Below are 17,838 nucleotides of genomic sequence, written 5' to 3'. Positions count from 1 at the left end.
TCTATTTCTAAGGAAAGTACATTCTCTTTTTAGTGCTTTACAAAAATCATAAAGGAAATCTTTTAAATGGGTTTTATTATTACTGGGGGAGGGATAGAAGCAAGGCTATAAAAGAAAGAATTTGTGTTTTTTTTTTTAAGTTACCCATTTATATCTATTTTCCTACCTATACAAAATGTCTATGAGAATAACCTACACATGTACTCAGAGCACACTTAATGAGGGTATTAGAAGGGTTCAGCAGGCTTTCAACAGACATTGTATAGCAGGCTCATGTACCCTTCCACAACTGAATGAGAGCTATTGTGAATCCAGGCTCCCACTGTGATTATTGCTTGTTGACTATTACAAGGCATTTGATCTGTGGCCTTGAAGGATCTCTCTGGCGTGGGCTCTCATACATATGGCAAAAAGTAGATAAGATTCCTAGATGGATATAGCAACAGGAAAACTTTGTTCAGTCGTCTTCCAGTTATCAAAATCGAGGTGACTAGAATACAGACTAGAATTGTAATTCATTAGTATAAGCAAGTCTTTTGACGAAAGTCCTTCTACTTCTCTTGGTTAGTATCTACTCTAAAACAGGATGCTAAGAGAACTGACTGAGCAGGGCTTAGCAAACTAGAGTCCACTGGCCAAATTTAGAACATAGATTTCTTCCTTCCTTCTTTAGATTTCTTCCTTCCTTCTTTTCTCTTTCTTTCTTTCCTTCCTTCCTTCATCCCTCTCCCTCCTTCCTTCCTTCCTTTCTTTCTTCCCTCCCTTCTTCCTATCTTTCTTCCTCCCTCTTTCCTTTCTTCCTCTCTCCTTCCTTCTTCCTCCCTCCCTTCTTCCTTCCTTCCTTCCTTCCTTCTTCCTTCCTTCCTTCCTTCCTTCCTTCCTTCCTTCCTTCCTTCCTTCTTTTCTCTTTCTTTCTTTCCTTCCTTCCTTCCTCCCTTCCTTCCTTCTTTCCTTCCTTCCTTCCAGCCAGAGAGCTAGTATAGTTCTAAACATATCTAGGGGTATGACAATAAATATTTAACAACCGTGTGTGTGTGGGACAGAGATGTAAGCAGACAGGCATACTTTTAAGTTTAATCTGTATTGTTCATACTTTCTTAAATTTAGATAATCAACAAAACAATAACTCAAACCATTATTTGTAGCCATTGCTAATTTTTTAGGTGTAAATACATAGATTGGTAATTTAACAATCAGTACTAGATCCAGCGCATCCCTGTAAAGGGCTTCATCAAAAAGATGTATGATCAGGGGGTAAAAAAGTTGGGCCAGTCACATGGCAAGAGTAAGGGATAATCTTACAATTAGTTAGAATTTGGAAGATTTTTCACAGAATTACCTAGAACAATAAGAAGTTCTGTCCAGGGTCACAAAGTTAGAATATGTCAGGGGAAGGACTTGAACCCAGGACTTCTGGTGTTAAGGCTAGCTTTCAATCCACTGAACCAGACTAGATCTCTGATCAAAAAACAAGTGCGGCTGTATGACCCTGGGCAAGTCATTTAATCCCAATTACCTTAGGGGGAGAAAAAACAAATCTAATGAGGCATAAAACTGAGAGGGAAGTTCATCAAAGGTGTATGCCTTGATCAGAGGAGACTTATCACCAAGTCCAAGTTACAGAGGGATAGATTAAACATGAAGTCCTTTAAAAACTCTTATTTGCAGAGGATATTCTGCTAATTGGATCAAGGCCCCAAACACTGCACACTCTTCTATAATACATAATTCTATAATAACAGTCTTTATAATCACTCAAAAGAGTTTAGCTTAATTATCTATACATGAAAAACAAAGTGGATGAAAGTCTATTGTTTAGATTAGGATACACAGATGAATAGTCATCTTGTAGAATAGCATTTATATCTATTTATACATACAAGTTTATATTATTATATATTTATTTACATATAAATATATTGCTAATTTCTTAGGCATTCAAAGGGAAAGTTTAGTATCAGAACCAGATAACACCCCTGGTAAAGAGGATCAAAAAACGATGGATTGCTCACATAGCAAGAATAATAATATAACACTTAATAATATAATTATTATACATATGATTAATTAATATATGATTATTATATATAATCAATATAATATAATAAATATATATTATTGGTTACATGATTTGTAGTACTATTATTAATACACGCATTTATTTATAAGATGCCTATTCTATTCTAAGCACTGTGACTAGGTGCTGGAAATACAAACAAAAATGAAACATATTCCATTTTCAGAGAGGTTGTATTCTATTGAAAAAATGGGTATATGCTAAGTAAATCAAAGATGATTTTTTGGGGGGCGTGGGGGAGATGGATAAGCAATGTATTGTCTTTCTGTTTTAGTGACAAAATCAAAGAAATTGAGGACATTGCCTAGGCTCCATGTGGTGAACTGATGGGAAAGCAAGGAAAAGAGTCCAGGATGGTCAAGTACGGATGGACTGGGACCTCTGTCCTCAAAGGGACATCCTGATTAAGGAAATGACAGATTTATTAGACTGCTAGTTATATACTAGTATAGATGCTGCTGCCATCCTTCAAACCCTTTTCAAACCCTTTTTTGAAATCTTCTGATGTTGGCTATGGGCTGAGAGGGAACCCATGTTCTTGAAGAATTTCTACTAGGTTTTCTCAAGCATCCCAGGGCCATGATGAGCTAACTGTGTATCTGTTGCCCAAGGACCACTCCTGCCAAGTTCTTAAGAAACTCATCATCATTAGGTTAACGGGGAGAGAAGGATATACAAGAGATGTCAATTTTTTTGGTCAACAAATATTTGTTAAGTTAGAGAGGGTTGCAATCTGTGCTGGTGGTGGAGTGAACACTGACATGGATAAAATCAGAGATTCTTGAAGTAGGAAACTGTCTGGGAATTGCTTTGAGAGTAATTTTGAATCACACATAAAAACCGGAGAATTATAGAAATATAGGTGTTTTGGAAAGCTCCTTAGAAACCAACCAATTTTACCAAGCTTTTTTTTTTTTTTTTTTAAAGACATTTCCTCATTCTAACTAATTTTTCCTACCTATTTTTATAGATGGATAAAGCAAAATGCAGAAAGATTAAACAATTTGCCAGGGATAACAGTGGTTTTCATCTGATAGCACTTGAATGGTTCTTGTGACCCATGGTGGTATTGCCTAAAACAATCACATATCCATATTTTTTGGACAGCTCTGAATGACTCTGGGCTATTTCTAAAATTCAAATCCACCTATAAAGGATAAAGGCTTCCCATCACTGAGTAAATTAAAATAGATAAAAAAAAAACATTATTTCTTCTAAAGGCAATTATCAAGAGGGGCTGTCCTAAAATGCTTCTTCGGAAATGAATATCAAAGTATCTGGCCTCTCAAGGAGACAGGTTTCAAGGGGACAACAATCATTGCAGTCATAGATAAAGCAAGTCATACATGGAAGGGGCCTTAGAACATGGAACGTTATAGAAGGAGCCTAAAATAGAGAATGTCAAAGTTTGGAGGGGTCTTAGAACAGAGAATGGCATAGTTGGAAGAGTGAATGTTAGAGGTGAAAGGAGCCTTGAACATAGAATGTCAGAGCTGGGAGGAACCTTACAACTGGCAATGTTAGAGATGGAAAGAAATTTACCAGAAAATATCAGATCTGGAAGGGACCTTAGAACAGTGAATATTAGAGAATCTAGAACAGAGAATGTTAGAGTTTGGAGGAGACTTAGAACAGTGAGTGTCAGCTGGGAGGAGCTTTAGAAAAGGGAATGTCTGAGCTGAGGGAAGCTTTAGAATTGAATATCAGGCATGAAAAGGAATCTAGACCAGATAATGTCAGAGCTGGGAGGGGTCTTAGAACAATAAATGTTAGTGATGAAAGGGACCCTAGAACAGAGAGTGTCAGAGTTTGGAAGGGTCTTAGAACAGAGAATGTCACAGAAGAAGCCTTAGACGAGGGAGTGTTAGAGATGAAGGGAGACTAGAACAGAGAATGTCAGAGCTGGGAGGAAACTCAGAACAGAGAATGTTAGAAATGGAAAGAAACCTATCAGAAAATATCAGATCTGGAGGGGCCTTAGAACAGTGAATATCAAAGAACCTAGAATATTAGAATCTGAAGGAGGCTTACTTAGAACAGACAATGTCACAGCTGGGAGGAACTTTAGAAAAGGGAATGTCTGAGCTGAGGAGAGCTTCAAAATTGAATATCAGGGATGGAAAGGAATCTAGACCAGATAATGTCAGAGCTGGAAGGGGTCTTAGAACAATAAATGTTAGGGACGAAAGGGAGCCTAGAACAGAGAATGTCACAGCTGGAAGAAGCCTTAGAAAAGTGTGTTAGAGATGGAAGAGAAACTGGAATGGAGAATGTCAGAGGTTGGAGGAAGCTTAGAGCAGAGCATGTCATAGTTGGAAGGAGCCTTAGAACAGGGAATGTCAGAGCTGAGAGGAACCAGAGAGAGAGAAATGAAGCTAGAATGGATAATATTAAAGATTGAAGGGGACTTGGAAATTACAGCTGCTAGAAGCCGTAAAACTGGGAATATAAGAGCTGAAAGGAGCTTAGAAAGTGAATGTTAGAGAGAAAAAAGACCCAGAACAGAGAATGTTCAAGCTTGGAGGCTCAGAACAGAGTATGTCACAACCTTACAACAGAATGTCAGAGCTAGAAAGGCCTTCCTTTAAAATCCAGACTCTAAGAGGTGGGAAGGGCCTTATTAAGTTTTCTAGTTCAACCCTCAGATTTCACCAAAGCTCCAAACCAGTTTCCTAATTTTCTGGGCACACCCAATACTTTTCACTTCAGAGTAAGCAATAGGGTGTGGTCTGTATCATTAGCACTCTGGTCTCTCTCAACTTTCTATAAACGCAATTCCCAAAGAAGGGGAGTAGATAAAGAGAGCCATGGGAATTTGGGAGTTTTGGCCAGAGACTCAGAATGCTTGCGAAGGAGCCTATTTCAAAACGCTGTTTATTCCGGTGATTTCCTTGACATGGAGACAGCAAAACTTAGAAGGCCGGCTCACTTCTTCAGGGAGAAGTCAGAGAGACTGTGTGCGCCCCAAGAAGAGCTTGATTTTAGTCAGCTTCAGGGAACGCCTGTTCCCTAATAAGCAAAGCCTCCACCCCAAAGCAAACCTGTCCCTTTAAGTAAGAGAGGGCCACTGTTGCTGTTCCATCATTGGGGGCCTGGGATTTTTCTGGATGTGGGACAAGTCCTCTATTTTCCAGCTTCCAGTCCTCTCGGAGAAGCAGGTTTTTCCTATTAATGCATCCACAGTATCTGGTTTCTTACACTGGAAACCATGTTTGGAAACATTTCCAAAAGAAAGATCTGGCCCAGACTTGTCTGGCAAATTAGATGCTAAATTTGTCGGTGAGCTCAGGGCCCCTCGTCAGCGGATATGGGGTTAGGCCCTCTGTTTTGCTGTGGGTTTTCACAGATTTGGCAAAGTTAATGTTGATATTAACCTACATTTAGACATGTTTTCAGAGATACATGAAGCAGTGAAAGGAAAAATGCTATCCAGTTTTCCTGAAGGAATGAAATGAGGACCTGAGATTTTCATTTATTTGGAGTAGGTCAGTCTATTGCTGCTAGTAAATGGATCAAAACCAAGTCTCAAATATCTGAATGCCTGGGTTTGAGTTTCCCAGCTTACACTGGATAATCATTTCATCTTTTCTCATTGGGAAAGGCAGGAAGTGGTTAAAGGCATTGAGGTAACTGCTTAAGGATCATAAACTTTTTTTTTTTTTAGGCAATTGGGGTTAAGTGACTTGCCCAGGGTCACACAGCTAGAAAATGTTATGTGTTTGAGGCCACATTTGAACTTAGGTCCTCCTGACTTCAGGGCTGGTGCTCTATCCACTGCCCCACCTAACTGCCCTGCAGCAGTTTTTTTTTTTTTTTAAAGAATATGTTTTTATTTATTTTGCTAAATATTTTCCATTTCCATTTAAAATTTTTGACTTTAAAAATATTCATTTTGAATTTAACATCAATTTTTAAAAAATGTTCTTAGTTCCAAATTCCCTCCATCACACTCCTTGAAAAGGGGAACAATATATCGATTATATCTGTGAAGTCAAGCATCATAAGCTTCTGAAAAGAGTCACTGTATTTGGTCCTTCCACTTACTAGACATCATGTCTTAACCTCTTGGCACTGGCTTTTATCCCAATCACTCTCCTAAAATAACTCTCTCCAAAATCACTATGTGACCTTGGACAAGTCACTAATTTTTCCAGATTTGAAGAGATGACCTCTAAGAGCTTTTCAACCTCTAAGTTTATGATCCAAAGCAAAATCTGCTTATCATTTAATCCGATAGCTTTCCATAGCCTTCAAATAAATTCAAATAACACCTACTTATTAGCTGCCTGTCAAGCTCTAAATCTGCAAACACAAAAATAATACAATTCCTTGCCTTATATTCTTCTTGGAACGGACGGACAATGTATACATATTAGTAAACAAAAAGTAATTTTTGTAAGGGGAGGAAAGCATTAATAAGTGGCAGTGGGTAGGAATCAGAAAATGCTTTGTGGGGAAGGTAGCTCCTGAGTTATATCTTAAAGGTCTAAGAGATGGAAAGCTAGGTGGCACCATGATGGATAAATTACCAAATCCAATTTTCCTTAGTTCAAATCTGGTCTCAGATACTGACAAGTCATTTCACTCTGATTGCCTCAGTTTCCTCATCTGTAAAATGAACTAGAGAAGGAAATTGCAAATCACTCTGCTAAGAAAACCTCAAATGGGATCATGGAAGACAGCAGAAAAAGTACTGGACAACAACAAAAGAGATGGATGCCTTGATGGGCATTGGGCACTGGGAGTGATATCATAAGCATCTTTGCAAATGCTTCTTCTAGGAAGGGATGTCCCTTAGGACAGGGATTGTCAAAGCTAAGAGGGGTCTTAGAACAAAGAACATCAGAACTAGAAGAGGACTTAGAAGAGGGGATGTCAGAACCAGGAGGGGCCTTAGAACAGGGTGTGTCAGGACTGGAAAGGGGTTTTAAAACAGAATTTGAGATTCAGAGAATGGAAGAACCTCACTTAAGGTTCTATAGTTATTCAGCAGCAGAAGAAAAAACTGGAACACAAGCATTTTAAATATTTTGGAAAGTACCCAGGCCAGTCACTCCTAGAAGAGCTTTGGGAGCACAGAATATCAGAACCAGAAAGTATCTCAGAGCATAGAATGTTAGAGTTGGGAGAACCTTGGAACACAGAATGTCAGAGCAGAAACGGCTCAATATTCCTGGTGCTTAATAAATGTTGATTTGAATTGCCTAAATAAACCCAAAGGGAGCAGAAGAGCATAAGACCATAATTTTAGAAGGGACTTCACAGCTCTTCTGATCCAATCCATTCATTGTATAGCTGAGGAAACTGAGGTCCAGGAAGAAGAGACTTTCCAGGGGCCAAGTGGTACAGGTAGGATTCGAATCTAGTTCCTATGACTCCAAACCATTAGATACTAGCCACCAGAGAGTCTCAAATAATACAGGCCTGCTGAAAAGAAAAGAAACTCAAGATACAGCCATTGTTTGATAAATATCTCAACAACTGCATTGCACCCCATGTTAATTTTTAAACGCCTGATGATATATGAAAACAGGCCTCTATGTTTAAAAAATGAGCAAGAAGACTAATTGCAGATGCAGGAAAGACAGGGGGGAAATGCCTCTAGTCCTGTTACTTTCTGAATAATAAAATTTCTGATTCAGAGAGTGAGTAATAGAGCACTGAGGATTCAATAAGAGGTGGAAAAATAAAATTATAGACAGCTCCCTGGCAGTTTTTCCAAACTGAAGACAGCCTTTGCTTGAAACTCCAAGGTAAATAACCCTGGAAAGCCCCAGCTGACTCCCTTTGAAGGTGAAGGATTGCCTCTACCTTTGTCTTTTATCTCCAAGCTTCAGAGTATTCAGGTTTGTTTTATTTTTCAAAAGCTAAAGAAAACCTTGGGGTCTGAACACATCAGGACTGACAGGCACCTTAGAACACAGAATGTCAGAGCTAGGAGAAACTATAGAACGTAGAACCCTGGACGTGGGGGATGGAAGGGATGCTAGATTATAGAATGGCCCATGGGGAAGGATCTTAGGATAGAGAATGTCAGAGCTGGAAGGGGCTTTAGGACAAGGATTGTCAAAGCTAAGAGGGGTCTTAGAACAAAGAACATCAGAACTAGAAGAGGACTTAGAAGAGGGGATGTCAGAACCAGGAGGGGCCTTAGAACAGGGCGTGTCAGGACTGGAAAGGGGTTTTAAAACAGAATTTGAGATTCAGAGAATGGAAGAACCTCACTTAAGGTTCTATAGTTATTCAGCAGCAGAAGAAAAAACTGGAACACAAGCATTTTAAATATTTTGGAAATTTCACAGGCCAGTCACTCCTAGAAGAGCTTTGGGAGCACAGAATATCAGAACCAGAAAGTATCTCAGAGCATAGAATGTTAGAGTTGGGAGAACCTTGGAACACAGAATGTCAGAGCAGAAACGGCTCAATATTCCTGGTGCTTAATAAATGTTGATTTGAATTGCCTAAATAAACCCAAAGGGAGCAGAAGAGCATAAGACCATAATTTTAGAAGGGACTTCACAGCTCTTCTGATCCAATCCATTCATTGTATAGCTGAGGAAACTGAGGTCCAGGAAGAAGAGACTTTCCAGGGGCCAAGTGGTACAGGTAGGATTCGAATCTAGTTCCTATGACTCCAAACCATTAGATACTAGCCACCAGAGAGCCTCAAATAATACAGGCCTGCTGAAAAGAAAAGAAACTCAAGATACAGCCATTGTTTGATAAATATCTCAACAACTGCATTGCACCCCATGTTAATTTTTAAACGCCTGATGATATATGAAAACAGGCCTCTATGTTTAAAAAATGAGCAAGAAGACTAATTGCAGATGCAGGAAAGACAGGGGGGAAATGCCTCTAGTCCTGTTACTTTCTGAATAATAAAATTTCTGATTCAGAGAGTGAGTAATAGAGCACTGAGGATTCAATAAGAGGTGGGAAAATAAAATTATAGACAGCTCGCTGGCAGTTTTTCCAAACTGAAGACAGCCTTTGCTTGAAACTCCAAGGTAAATAACCCTGGAAAGCCCCAGCTGACTCCCTTTGAAGGTGAAGGATTGCCTCTACCTTTGTCTTTTATCTCCAAGCTTCAGAGTATTCAGGTTTGTTTTATTTTTCAAAAGCTAAAGAAAACCTTGGGGTCTGAACACATCAGGACTGACAGGCACCTTAGAACACAGAATGTCAGAGCTGGAAGGGGCTTTAGGACAAGGATTGTCAAAGCTAAGAGGGGTCTTAGAACAAAGAACATCAGAACTAGAAGAGGACTTAGAAGAGGGGATGTCAGAACCAGGAGGGGCCTTAGAACAGGGCGTGTCAGGACTGGAAAGGGGTTTTAAAACAGAATTTGAGATTCAGAGAATGGAAGAACCTCACTTAAGGTTCTATAGTTATTCAGCAGCAGAAGAAAAAACTGGAACACAAGCATTTTAAATATTTTGGAAAGTACCCAGGCCAGTCACTCCTAGAAGAGCTTTGGGAGCACAGAATATCAGAACCAGAAAGTATCTCAGAGCATAGAATGTTAGAGTTGGGAGAACCTTGGAACACAGAATGTCAGAGCTAGGAGAAACTATAGAACGTAGAACCCTGGACGTGGGGGATGGAAGGGATGCTAGATTATAGAATGGCCCATGGGGAAGGATCTTAGGATAGAGAATGTCAGAGCTGGAAGGGGCTTTAGGACAAGGATTGTCAAAGCTAAGAGGGGTCTTAGAACAAAGAACATCAGAACTAGAAGAGGACTTAGAAGAGGGGATGTCAGAACCAGGAGGGGCCTTAGAACAGGGCGTGTCAGGACTGGAAAGGGGTTTTAAAACAGAATTTGAGATTCAGAGAATGGAAGAACCTCACTTAAGGTTCTATAGTTATTCAGCAGCAGAAGAAAAAACTGGAACACAAGCATTTTAAATATTTTGGAAATTTCACTTTTAATTGCTCAGTCCTCTCTAGGTCTTCTCCCAGTATTTTTTCCCTGCCCTTACTACCACTTTTACACTTTTCTCCCCATCTACATCCCCTCTGGTTGCCCCTTTGTGTGTAGTCTTTCTCTGTTAGAATGTAAGCTTTTTGGGGACAGAGAATGTTTTCTTTTTAGCTTGTGTTTGTATTCCCAATTCTTTGGCACAGTGTCTGGTACACAGTAAGTACTTAATAAATGCTTGTGGATTGACTGGAGAAGGAGTGAAACAACAGAAGAGCCTAAATAGCTTAGATAGGTTACTTGTTGGTCCCTATTTAAGGGTGAGGAGAGGTAGAGTATGGCTGTGCTGTGTGTGTAATGAGACTTGCCCTTCAGCCATCAGGGTGTCAGGGTTGGGTCAGGGGCCGGGATTATTCCTGATACCTCTTTCTTTTTTTAGAATCTGGAGATACTCTCGCTCTCCTTTATGATTGGTTATAATCTTCATTAGTACCAATTGTCTTTGTGGCACCAAATCTCAGGGGCAGGTTTTAGGAAGGCTATTACTAAACTGGAACACATCCAGAGGACAGAGAAGAGACTCAAGGTTGTACCATTGGAGGAATGATGAAATGTATGGGGCATATTTACTCTGAAGAAGAAATGACTTGAGGGATCAGGTATCTGTTTTCAAGTACTTGAGAGCAGCTAGGTAGTATAATGGTTAGAGTACTGGGTCTGACTTCAAATATGGCCTAAAGCAATTATTATTGGTGTGACCCTGGGCAAGTCCCTTAACCCTGTGTACCTCAGTTTCCTCATCTGTAAAATAAGCTGAGAAGGGAATGAAAAATCACTCTGGTTATTTTTTGCCAAAAAAATCATGAAGAGTTGAACACAATTGAAATAAGTGACGACCACAACTCTTGAGAGTCTGATGTAAAGCCAAGAGTTCTGCGTGGCTCCCCAAGGTAAAGCCAAGTGCAGTGCTTAGAGGATGTCAAGAAAGGACAAAGCTTCCTAGCTTGAGTGATGCCGCAATAGAATGGGCTGTCTGGAGAGCAATAATCCCCTCACTGTAGATCTTCAAGCAAAACATACATGATCATTTGTTGAGTAGGTTGTATAGGGGCAGATGGTAGATAGTTTCTGAGATGCCTTCCCAATGTAAGATTCTGTGAAATGGCCTTATTTATTTTTAATCCAAAAAATAAAAGGAAACCTCAAGTTTTAAAATTTAATTGAAATAGAATGGTAATATTGGATATTAGAAGCTCTTTGGTGAAAAACTTTGTAATCTAAATTGCTCATCTAAAATTATGTTTCTGGATTTTCCACTAGATATCATATAAAGGTCTCTACTGTCAAATCTTGTTTTTCACTCCCATATTATCACTCTGAGAAACAGAGAGAAGAATGGAGATACTGACTCACAGTCAGGAAATCTTGGGTTCCTCCATCCAACTTCTGAAATATACTGGCTGTGTAACCCTAGCAAAGATAAAACTTCTTGGTGTCTCCAGATAATGGTCTAAGTTGCCAAGAAGGTGTCATCCAGTATTATTAGAGGAATTTTTCTTAGTAGGAGTCCCTTATACCAAAAAAAAATCACTTGTTAAAAAATAATGGTATCCCTGAAAGAATTCTTGGAGGTACCATTTTCACAGGAAAAGATTAAGGAGCTTAAAAGGAGTTTAAAGGAGTTTAAAACTCCCTTTTTTGAAAAGAAGATCTTTGTATATAAATATCATGTGTTGATTCTCAGAAAGATGTTATTTTATAGTGTTTAGGTTTAAATATTTCCCCCCAAAGAACAATGACTAACCCAGTGTCTCATCTTACTGAAAAAATGAAGGGAGAAGAAAAGTTCCCATGTATATTGACCAAGTTAGACACCATGGAGAACAACTACAATATAGGAACAAAAAGAACTCTACAGATCCTCAGAAGGTCACAGGAGACAGACTCAATGAAAGAAACCATCAATAAGACTTAGAGCCTTGAAGACTTATAGTAATTGAGATAAACTAGAGACCCTGAAGTAAGAAAGCAAACTTGACCTCATAATACTGAAACTTGGTGGCCTGGGATCAATGACTGAAATGTGGCTCTGGGAGAGTGTACCTTATTGGAAATGAAAAGGATGGGTAAATGGGGAATGACCCAAGTAGCACTACAGAGTAAGAATATACAATCTACCCCTTACTCTTCCTCATTCCTCACATGCAATCAGTTGCCAAGTTTTGTCTGGTCTACTTCCGTAAGATGTCTCACATTCCCTTCTCTTAACTCATAGAGTCACTACCCTAAAATTCCCTAAGTTAGAACTTGATCATTTTTTCTTTGTACTGCTACAATGGTTTCCTGGTCTTCCTGGTTCTTCCCTTCCCTTCCTAATCTTTCATCCACAAAGCTACCAAATAAAATTTTCTAAAATGCTAGACCTGATTCACATCCATCCCTTATTCAAAAACCATTACTGCTTCTGGGGTTAAACACACTTTTTTTTAATTTCATATTACTTTTCCATGCAATTCCCATTCTAGTTCAATTGGCTCTTCTCTGTATCTAAGACTCTGTGGTTTCTCTCCCTCCTCTCCCCCAGTTTCTCTGGGATGCACCCCCTCCTCCCTTCTACCACTTAGAATCTGCCACTTCAGAGAACAATTCACAGGGCACTTCCTGTGGCCTCTCCTGATCTCCCCAATTGCTAATGCTCACTCCCCTTTAAAATGATGTGATTCCAGATTTATTGAATTGTGCACATGTCATATCTACTCGGGAAATTGTAAACTCTTTGAGAGGACAGAATTCTAGATGACAAAGTTAATAGACCTAGATTTGGACTCAGGAACAGGGGAGTTCAAATCTAACCTCAGACATTCACTGGCTGGATGATCTCAGGCAATTCATTTACCTCTATTTTCTTTAATTTCCTCATCTTTAAAATGGAAATAATAAGAGTAGAACCCACCTCATAGGGTCATCAAATATCAGATAAAATAATGAATATAAATTTATAAATTTAAACCGCTACATACATATGAATTATTATGATTGAGGATAGAGACTGCTTTGTTTTGTCTTTTTTTTTTAGGGTGCTTAGTACATAGTAGGCCCTTTGTAAATGTTTGTTTAAACTTTAACTCTGATCCATCTTGTGATTAACAATAATTCTAGAGAAGAAATGATGAAATGAGCTATCCAAAAAAAGGCAGGTGAAAGCTTCAAGGTACAGAATCAGACATATATTTTTGGACATAGCAAATGAAGGAATTTTTTAAAAAGAGACGTGTGTGTGCATATTTATAATAAATATTTGTTACAAGGGTTTTGTTTTTCTCTTTTCACCTAGAGGAGGTGGAAGGCAGAGAAAACAAAGGTTTGTAAATTAAAGAAACAAGAGTTTAAAACAAATAAATATTGAATTGAATGGAATCGCCTAGCTTCATCCAACTTGGTTTGATCATAAAATTTAAAGGAAATTAAGATGTCAAAATGCAGAATCTTTCCTGTTTATGACAAATCTTAAAAAAAAATCAGTTCATAGGTAAAGAAATGAATAGACTCTTTAGGGAACTACCCACTGAAAGTTGCTATTCAATAGTGGTTTCATATTCGAATATGAAATACATTACTACTTAAACTGACTTTGACATGATGTTCTTTCCACATTAGCTGTCTGTCTTTTCAACCAGAACTCTCACTGGCAGAGTTAGAAACATCATCTGTAAATCTCTGAGCAAAGACCTGGTATGGCAGTAATTCTTTCTGGAGTTGTGTTCCTGAATCATTCAAAAGAGACAACCTGTTATTTCTGTTCCACCATTTTAGATGGAAATCAATACAGAGTTCTGTCCATTGAGTTCCTTACAAATAGGTTGTTTCTTTGGCAGTGGTTCAGAGGTGCTGTCCAGTCACTTTTCAGAGAAACTATGGGTTTATTTACTATTCACAGAACAGGAAACAAATAGGTTCTGGAGCACTGACCTATTCTTGTTGTCAGGTCATGGGCTCATATATTTAGTGCTGGGAAGGAAGAACTGAAATTCAAATCCTGTAACTTTCTGGCTGAGTGACTAGGCAAGTTCCTTCACTTGTGTAACTCAGTGAGTGACTTAACATGATGATCCTCAATTTCTTCATCTATAAAATGAAGAGAATGGACCAGCTGATCCAATGTCTTTGCCAGCTCTAAATCTATAAGCCTATGAAGCTTTCCAAGTATCAGTGTACTAATCGACCCTTATTACCTGCGGAACCTACATGAAACTTAAAATGAAATGTTTATAAATGCTTTGTTATCTCCAGAATTCTATATTTATATTACTATTAACTTGTTTAACTGCTTTTTAATCTTGAGTTTTAAAAACTAATTTATAAAGGGAGATGGTCAGACCTTTATTTTTATGATTAACTGTGATGCTTATGTTTCCATTCCAAGGATAGACAATGTATCTGTAATTTCACTGGTACAAAGAACTTTTAGATGAGGAAATTCTCTCTCTAACCTTCTTCCTGCAACTTTATATCCTTAAAAGAGACGCTTTAAAGTAACTTTTTGTTCTGAGTTTTTCAAATGACTTTTCCAGGGTCACAGGTGTTATAGAAATGTAAGCTATTATTAATTATTATTGTTGTTATCAATACTATTCTTATCTCTAAGGCCAGAATATTTCTCTTTTATTAAAAAGGAATGAAAATGCCACTTCCTTTTATCAAAACCCCCTTTTAAAAATATTTGAACAATACATAGGATTGTAGATTTAGACCGGGAAGAGATCGTACAGGTAATATGTCGACATATAAACAGATGGCTAAAACATTTAAGTGTTTAGTACACATCAGGCACTGAGCTAAGAAGAACTCTCATTTTGCAGATAAGGAAACCAAGATCCAGTGAGGGAAAGCTCTTGATCCAAAATTATAAAGGCAGCAGTCATTAGAAGAGTCAGGTTTTGAATCCATGACTTTAAGGCTCCAAATCTAGTGTTTTTTTCCTATTATATACTATTTAACAGCTTAAACTCTCATTTTAGGAAAGTTTCTGAATCTGAAGCTGTTTGTATATTTTAACAGTGTGCCCATATGACATTGGTGACATAAGACCATACCAGATTTTAATCTTATAATATACACAGATGGCATCCAGGTTAGAAGATTTTTTTTTTACATATTTACATGTGTGCATCTGTATGTATATATGAGTATATAGTTACACATGTGTGTATGTATATATGTATACACACATATATATTCTTACACACATATATGTGAATAGGTGCTACAATCCAGTTTTTTCTTATATGTAAAGTGTTTTGCAATCTTTAAAGTGCTACATGCACGCCAACTATAATTATTAGCTGAAGTATTTGAGGGTGCTGGTGGAGGGTAGTATCCCCCTAACAAATTTGGTCATGAAATATACTCAGATTTGAAATATCTGGACAGAACCAATAAATGCTGATTTGGAGAAGCTGAGAGTATGGATTAGCCCTAGATTAAAGGCAGGGTTTGGTTAATTTTGGAGAAAAAGAGACTAGGTTAAGTTCATTTTCAAATTGGAAAAATGCAACCCAGATAAGTGTTCAACATTTTAAAGTGATAAACATTTTTAGAAATATCTGACATTTTAGAGGAGGGAGAAGAAGTCTAAGAGCATTGGAATTTGCTCATGGAGCCCTTTTTCCCATCAGGCAGGATTTGATGGAACACAAAGATTGCTTTCCAAAAAAGACTATCCAGTGGCACACAGGAAACATTACAATCAATATGAGGAAGAGATCCAAAGGCAGTCAGACATGTGCTACCCACACGTCCTAGCCTGTCACCCAACTGTACACGTAGCAGCAGAGAACACCTAGAAAAGTGCCCTTCCAAATCTGCTAAATGCCCAGCCCCAAATGAAATCCACGCCTGGCAGTCACGTGGTTGGCATGTAAGCTAGCTCGAGTTCTCTGGAACCTGCTACGTTGTGTGATTCTCTGGACATTGGACATTTCATGTTCTATGCTCCTTCTGGGGTTCTCTTTTCCCATAACTTAGGGTGACAGCAGGTCAGAAAGCTTTGAATGCCCTAGTTACTTTTTGTCAAGCCCCCCTTGGTTAACCACTAATAGCTGCTCAGCAGGCCAAGCCAAGGATTTTCAATATGGTGTGACTTTCTCTGCTCTCTCTGTGGGAGTGTACAGACTCTCTCAGCCATGGTGCAGAATAAATTCCCTCACACTGAAGAAGGCTGTGGTTCTGTATCCTATCTCAAAGGAGGAATTCATAGAAAAGCCACCAGAATCTCTGTCTGTGAGGCAGCATGAGGTACTAAAATGCCAAAAGAAACCCCAACCCCAGACTTGGACTCAGATCTCACCTCTGACATTAGCTGTGTTGCTATAGGCAAACCATTTTAGCTTTTTCTGACTCGGTTTCCTCATTTGCAAAATGAGGCTAAGAATAGCATCTACCTCATAGAGTCAGGCTTAAGACTCAGTTTCCCAAATTGTAAATGAAAACAGTGCCTATTTCACAGGGTTTTGAGAGTCTCAAATTCAATGACATATGTAAATCCTAAGTGTCAGTTATTATTAATTGGGCCCTGCCAGCTTTCTGGGGTAAAGAGGGGAAGACTCAGGTAGATCCAACATATGGAGAGCTTTGCCTGCTGACTGCCACCACTACCAAGTGCAGCACACACCCTTTGGTGGTCTGTGGGCCCGTTCCCTCTGGGCAAAGAGGGAGGAGGAGGGGGGGAGAAAGGTAACTCCCGGGCTGAGCAGGTGCTCCAGGATTCCCCCGCACCCCCCCTCCCCAAGGGGCCCCGCCCTAGGCTGAAGCGTCCTCACCTCCAGCTTGTCGGTCAGCTCTTTATGCATCTGCTCGTACTGCCTGCTCATGTCCTGGTTCCTCTCCAGCAGCGCCTTGCCCAGACGGGCAGCCAGTACCAGGTCTTTTTCCTTCTGTCGGATTACCGACAGCAGTTCGGGTTCCTGCTGGGTTGAGGACGGCTGCAGCAACTGCCCCGGGCCCGGGGCCTCGGCTGCGTCTAGAAGCCCCGACTCGGCCTGGGGAAACTCTCCCGGGTCCGGCGGCCTCTCCCCAGCCGCCAGCAGCGCCAGTTCTTCCTCGAGCGCCAGTTCCAGTTCCCCCGGGCCACCGGGGAAGGACACTAAAGCGGCAGCGGCGGCTGCGGCTGGGCTCCGGACTTCGTCCCCACCGGGCCCCGGCAGCTCCATGCAGGAGGCGCTGTCCGCCTCGGCGGGTGCTGAAACGCTGCTGGCCAAGCCCAGGCAGTAGGCGGACATGGCCCGGGGGAGAGCCCGCTGCTGTGCGGGCCCTCGGCGCGCGCCAGGCTGCAGGGGGGGTGGGGGTGGGGGTGGAGGTAGTTTGGGGAGGAGGGGGAGGGAGGAAGGGGCCCCCCCGGTCTCGCGCCGCTGCACGCGCCCCGCTTCCGCTCCTATAGCCCTTTCCCCCCTTCCTCCCCCCCTGCGTTGTCCCCCTGGTCGCCTATACACCGGCCGGGCCGGTCCCGGGAGCTCTCCCCCGCCCGCCTCGCGCCCGGCGGCACGCGCGCCCTGCTTCCCCTCCCTCCCCTCCCCCTCCCCGCCCCCGGGCTGGGCTGCTCGGTGTGCGCAGGGGAGGAGGAGGAGGTAGTGGTGCTGGTGGAGGAGGGAGGAGAGCAAGGAAGGCGGAGAGCAGAGAGGGAGGAAAGCGGCGAGGGCGGGGTGGGGTGGGGGAGAGGAGGAGATGGAAGGCGAGAAGGGAGAGGAGGAGGAGCCGCCGCAGCAGCGCCGGGTGCAGGGGTGCTCCGGCCTTAGCTGCCTCTCCGCTGTTGCTGTGGCCGCAGCCCGTCACCCGGCAGGAC

General features: G+C 40.7%; 1 protein-coding gene across 4 annotated transcripts in view; it reads right to left on the bottom strand.

Moving 5' to 3' along the window:
* BICDL1 (BICD family like cargo adaptor 1) overlaps positions 1-17,468 on the bottom strand; it is a 148,718-nt gene extending 131,250 nt beyond the window's left edge. For 2 of the 4 annotated variants that reach the window (XR_007949685.1, XM_051972913.1), the window contains exon 1: positions 16,820-17,465. Coding sequence is in view for 3 of the 4 variants with exons in the window: in XM_051972913.1 (XP_051828873.1) it covers positions 16,820-17,278 (459 nt within the window). In the remaining variant the exon portion in view is untranslated. Of the gene's footprint in view, positions 1-16,819 lie in introns of all 4 variants that reach the window. The other 2 variants (XM_051972914.1, XM_051972912.1) reach the window with 2 other exon arrangements.
* Between the last annotated feature and the right edge of the window lie 370 nt (positions 17,469-17,838).

The sequence above is a fragment of the Antechinus flavipes genome, chromosome 1 (genome assembly GCF_016432865.1).
Source record: "Antechinus flavipes isolate AdamAnt ecotype Samford, QLD, Australia chromosome 1, AdamAnt_v2, whole genome shotgun sequence".
Lineage (NCBI taxonomy): Eukaryota > Metazoa > Chordata > Mammalia > Dasyuromorphia > Dasyuridae > Antechinus > Antechinus flavipes.
The sequence above is the reverse complement of the archived record's forward strand: the minus strand, read 5'-3'. Positions and strand labels throughout refer to the sequence as shown.